The sequence below is a fragment of the Corapipo altera genome, unplaced genomic scaffold (assembly GCF_003945725.1).
Source record: "Corapipo altera isolate COAL_440 unplaced genomic scaffold, ASM394572v1 223, whole genome shotgun sequence".
Taxonomy (NCBI): Eukaryota; Metazoa; Chordata; class Aves; order Passeriformes; family Pipridae; genus Corapipo; species Corapipo altera.
Genome location: NW_020885074.1, coordinates 179,031 through 183,537, shown reverse-complemented (window position 1 = coordinate 183,537; position 4,507 = coordinate 179,031). Strand labels below are relative to the sequence as shown.

Here is a 4,507-nt window from a genome sequence, read left to right as displayed (position 1 = left end):
TGGAGGAGGGGGGTGTTGGGTGGGGGGTGATGGAGGAGGGGGGTGTTGGGGGGCCGGGGGTGCTGGGGGGCCGTGCTGACCCCCCCTCCCCACAGTGGTTCCCGCTGCAGGAGGGGGGTCAGGGCCGGCTCCGCCTGCGCCTGGAGTGGCTCTCCCTCCTGTCCGACGCCTCCCAGCTGGACCAGGTGAGGGGGCTCAGCCCACGGACGAGTTTGCTGGGGCTCAGCTGTCCTGGGGGAGGGGAAACAGGGTGATCCTGCCCCGCTTGACCCCCCCTTTGGCACATCCCCCCAGGTTCTGGAGAGGAACAGGACGATCGTGGCCAAACCCGACCCCCCCTCTGCCGCCATCCTGGTCGTGTACCTGGACCGGGCCGAGGAGCTGCCTGTGAGTGGGGGTCTGGGGGGGGCAGGGCTGCCAGAACCCTGTCCGGGGGGGGTCAGAGGTGTGGGGCCCCCCCCAATCCCCTGTTTGTGCACAGATGAAGAAGCCCGGGAAGGAGCCCAACCCCGTGGTGCAGATCTCGGTGCAGGACGTCACACGGGAGAGCAAGGTGGGAGGGGGGTCCCACCCCCGGGGGGGCTGGAGGGGTTTGGGGGGCGGTGGGATCTGACCTGTGCCCCACAGGTGGTCTGTAACACCTCAGCCCCCGTCTGGGAAGACGCTTTCCGCTTCTTCCTGCACGACCCCAGGAACCAGGACGTGGATATCCAGGTGAGACCCTCAACCCCCGAGATCCCCCTGGCCCTGCATCCCCCCACATCCCCCGAGAGCTCCCCAGTTCTCCAGCCTCTTGTCCCCTCATATCCTCCCAAGTCCCTGTTCCTTTTTCCCCCCCAAATCCTCCGCCTCCACTTCCCCTCTTTTCCTCCCTTTTACCCCCTTTCCACCTCCTATTTCCCCCTCCTTTTCCCTTCCTTCCCCCCTTTCCCCCTCCTTTTTTCTCCCCCTTTCCCCCCACCTCTTCCCTCCCACTTCCTCCCATTTCCCCCCGTTCCCTGCGCCCCCAGTGACCCCCCTGTCCCTGCAGGTGAAGGACGACCCCCGGCAGACCCCGCTGGGGTCCCTGTCCGTGCCCCTCTCCCGCCTGCTCCAGGCTCCGGAGCTGACTCTGGACGAGCCGTTCCCGCTCCAGCGCTCGGGGCCCGGGAGCCGCCTGTTCATGAAGCTGGTCCTGCGGGTGAGGGGGTCTGGGGGGGCCGAGGGTGGGGCCCTGCCCCTGCCCCCCACCCCCCCGCTGACCCCCAGACCCGCAGGTGCTTTTCCTCGACGCCCCCGAGAGCGGAGTGTCCCCCCCTGTCCCCCCGGGGCAGCTGCAGCCCCCGGCCAGCACCGAGAGCCCCCCCCCGGCCCAGCCAGGCCAGCCCGGACCCCCGGTTTGGCACCGAGGTGGGGAGGGGAGGGGGGGTCTGGGGGATTCACCAGGGAGGCGGGAGGGGACGGGGAGGGCAGGATGGACAACAGGGGCTGGGGGGTGCTGGGGAAAGGATGGGGGTCCTGGGGGGCAGGATGGGGCTCCTGGGGGGCAGGATGTGGCTCAGGGCCCAGGGGTGGTCCAGGAGACAGGTTGAGGGGTCCCGGGGGGCAGTGTGGAGGGGTCCTGGGCAGGAAGCAGGGTCGGGACTGGGGGGTCCGGGGGGGCCAGAGGTGCTGGCAGCCCCTGCCAGTGGCCGGTGGTCCCGTGTCCAGCACGTGCTGCGGATCCACCTCCTGGAAGCCGAGAACCTCATCGCCAAAGACAACTTCTTCAAGGGGGTGGTCCGGGGCCGCTCCGACCCCTACGCCAAGGTCCGGGTGGCCGGGAGGGTCTTCCGGAGCCGAGTGATCAAGGAGGACCTGAACCCCCGTTGGAACGAGGTCTATGAGGTACCGGGTTCCCATCGTCACCCCCGTGGGCGGGGGGGGCCCGGGGGGGAAACTGAGGCCTGGGGGGCTCAGGGTGGGACCCAGGTGACCCCTGTCCCTGCCCAGGTGATCGTGGACAACATCCCAGGGCAGGACGTGGAGTTCGACCTCTTTGACAAGGACGTGGACAAGGATGATTTCCTGGGCCGGTGGGTGCGGGGGGTGTGGGGGGTGCTTGGGGGGGGTCAGGGGGCTGTGGGGGACCCCCAAAACCTCACTGTGTGTCCCCCACCCAGGTGTAAAGTGCCACTGAGGCGGGTCCTGAGCAGCCGCATCGTGGATGAGGTGGGAGAGGGGCCTGGGGGGCTGTGCTGGGGTTGGGGGGGTCACCAAAGGGGGTTCACTGAGGGGGGCTCTCCCTGTCCCACCAGTGGCTGCCCCTGGAGGAGGTGAAGTCGGGGCGGCTGCACGTGAAGCTGGAGAACCTGGACCCCCGGCCCAGCACCGCCCTCCTGGAGCAGGTAATGACCCCTCCAGCTCCTGAGGGTGTGGGGGGCACCGTGGACCCCAACCTTTGTCCCCATGGACCCCAACCTTTGTCCCCATGGACCCCGATCCCCAACCCCCTGTGTCCCCGTCCCCACTGACATCTCCCCCTCTGCTCCCCCATCCCCATCCTCCTCCCCATCCATCCCCATTCCCGATCTCCTGGGGGTCCTCACGCCACAGTGGGACCCCCAGCCCACCCCCCCTGTGCCCCCCAGGTCCTGCACACCAACAGCCTCCTGCAGCCCGCCCGGGGCGAGGAGCTCTCGGCCGCTCTCCTCTCTGTCTTCGTGGACCGAGCCGCTGACCTGCCGGTGAGTGGGTGCCCCCCCCTCGGCCTGGGCCCCCCAGGATGCCCCCAAATGTCCACAGTGCCCCCATCACCCCATCCTGCCCCCCCAGCTCCGGAAGGGCTCCAAAGCCCCCTCTGCCTTCGCCAGCCTGGCCGTGGGCAACGTCTCCTTCAAGACCAAGGTAGGATGCAGTGGGGGGGGCTGGGGGGTGTTTTTGGGGGGGCTCAGGGGGGTCTCTCACCCCTTCTCGTCCCCCCAGACCTGCACCCCGTCCACAGAGCCCACGTGGGACGAAGGCTTCTCCTTCCTCATCAAGCGGCCGCACGAGGAGTCGCTGCAGCTGCAGGTCTCTGCCCCCCCCAGGGTGGGGGTCCCATCCCTGCAGCCCCCCGGGGGTCCCGCGGGGGGGTCCTGAGCTACCTGTGCCCGCAGGTGAAGGAGGAGGGGGGGCAGCCCCTTGGCACCCTCAGCCTGCCCCTGCCCCAGCTCCTGGCCTCGGAGGGGCTGGCTCTGGACGGATGGTTCCCGCTGGCCGGGGGGGGCCCCGGCACCCAGATCCTGCTGCGGGCACAGCTGGGGGTGAGTGGGGTCCCGGGTGGGGGGGGGGTGAGGTGAGACCCCCCTGACCGCCCCTCTCGCCCCCCAGGTCCTGGTGTCGCAGCAGGTGGAGGCGGCGGCCGGGGGGTCCCTGGAGGGGGGGGACACGGACCCCCAGCCCGCAGAGGAGCGCGGGGAGGAGGAGGAGGAGGAGGAGTGTGGGACGGGGGGGCTGCGCCAGCGCCTGCCCCCCAAGGACAGGTGGGAACGGGGGGCACGAGACCCCCCCGAGCATTCAGCCCCCAGCCCCACATTCCATGAGGGGGGTCTTTGGGGGTGCTGACCCTCCGCCCCCGCAGCCCCCTGGAGCCAGCGGAGGGTCCCCGGGTCCAGCTCACGCTCTGGTACCACCGGGACGAGAGGAAGCTGGTGGCCATCGTCCACGCCTGCAGGTGAGGCTGGGGAGGGGGGGCTCGGGGCTGGGACCCCCGGGCTGGGACCCCCCTCTGAGCCCTGGCCCCCCCCAGGGAGCTGCGGGCGGCGGCGAAGGAGCTGCCGGACCCCTACGTGTCCCTGGTGCTGCTCCCCGACCGCAGCCGCGGCACCAAGAGGAAAACCAGCGTGCAGAGGAGGACCCTGAACCCCGACTTCAACGAGAGGTGAGGGGGTTGGAGGGGTCCCTGTGCTGCCCAGTATGGCCCAGTACAGCCCAGTACACCCCAGTGTCCCCAGGTTCGAGTGGGACCTGTCCCTGGAGGAAGTGTCGCGGCGGAGGCTGGAAGCTCATGTCAAATCCACCCTGTCCTTCATGACACGGGAGAAGGAGGCGCTGGGGAAGGTAGGGGGGGTCCGGGGGCATCCAGGGGGGGATTTGAGGTGGGTCTGGGGGGTCCAGGGCCCAGGGAACCCCCTGAGCCTTTGCTCTCCCCCAGCTCCATCTGAACCTGGCGCAGGTGGACCTGTCCGAGGGGGGATCCCACTGGTGAGTGGGGCTGAGGGGCTGTGCCAGAACGGGGGGAGGGCTCGGGGGGGTCTCTGGGGTGGGGAGGACTGTGTCCCCCCCATGCCCCCTCACCTCTCCCCCTGCACAGGTACGAGCTGCAGGATGAGCGGAGCGGCCCCTAGAGAGGGACCCCCGGCCCCAACCAGCCCCCCGTGGGGAGGGACCCTCCGGCTGCCGCCGCCCCCCGCCCCCGCCAAGCCCCCGCCTCGCCACCGACCAAAGACGGGCCGGGCCCCCCCCCGCGCCCCCCGACTGTTACGAACCTCGTGCCTTTGCCCCCCCC

The 4,507-nt window shown here is 70.4% G+C and overlaps 1 protein-coding gene across 1 annotated transcript in view; it reads left to right on the top strand.

The window, feature by feature from the left end:
* The window catches only part of ESYT1 (extended synaptotagmin 1), an 8,495-nt gene extending 3,994 nt beyond the window's left edge, over positions 1-4,501 (top strand). Inside the window, exons 13-32 of the mRNA XM_027669277.1 lie at positions 96-185; positions 295-387; positions 482-553; positions 628-714; positions 1,031-1,180; positions 1,249-1,389; positions 1,690-1,866; positions 1,972-2,054; positions 2,142-2,190; positions 2,277-2,366; positions 2,610-2,705; positions 2,794-2,865; positions 2,944-3,030; positions 3,117-3,263; positions 3,331-3,482; positions 3,581-3,673; positions 3,749-3,880; positions 3,954-4,059; positions 4,154-4,203; positions 4,313-4,501. Of these exons, the coding sequence (XP_027525078.1) occupies positions 96-185; positions 295-387; positions 482-553; positions 628-714; positions 1,031-1,180; positions 1,249-1,389; positions 1,690-1,866; positions 1,972-2,054; positions 2,142-2,190; positions 2,277-2,366; positions 2,610-2,705; positions 2,794-2,865; positions 2,944-3,030; positions 3,117-3,263; positions 3,331-3,482; positions 3,581-3,673; positions 3,749-3,880; positions 3,954-4,059; positions 4,154-4,203; positions 4,313-4,346 (2,001 nt within the window). The 3' untranslated portion in view covers positions 4,347-4,501. The remainder of the gene's footprint in view (positions 1-95; positions 186-294; positions 388-481; positions 554-627; positions 715-1,030; positions 1,181-1,248; positions 1,390-1,689; positions 1,867-1,971; positions 2,055-2,141; positions 2,191-2,276; positions 2,367-2,609; positions 2,706-2,793; positions 2,866-2,943; positions 3,031-3,116; positions 3,264-3,330; positions 3,483-3,580; positions 3,674-3,748; positions 3,881-3,953; positions 4,060-4,153; positions 4,204-4,312) is intronic.
* The last annotated feature ends 6 nt before the right edge of the window (positions 4,502-4,507 follow it).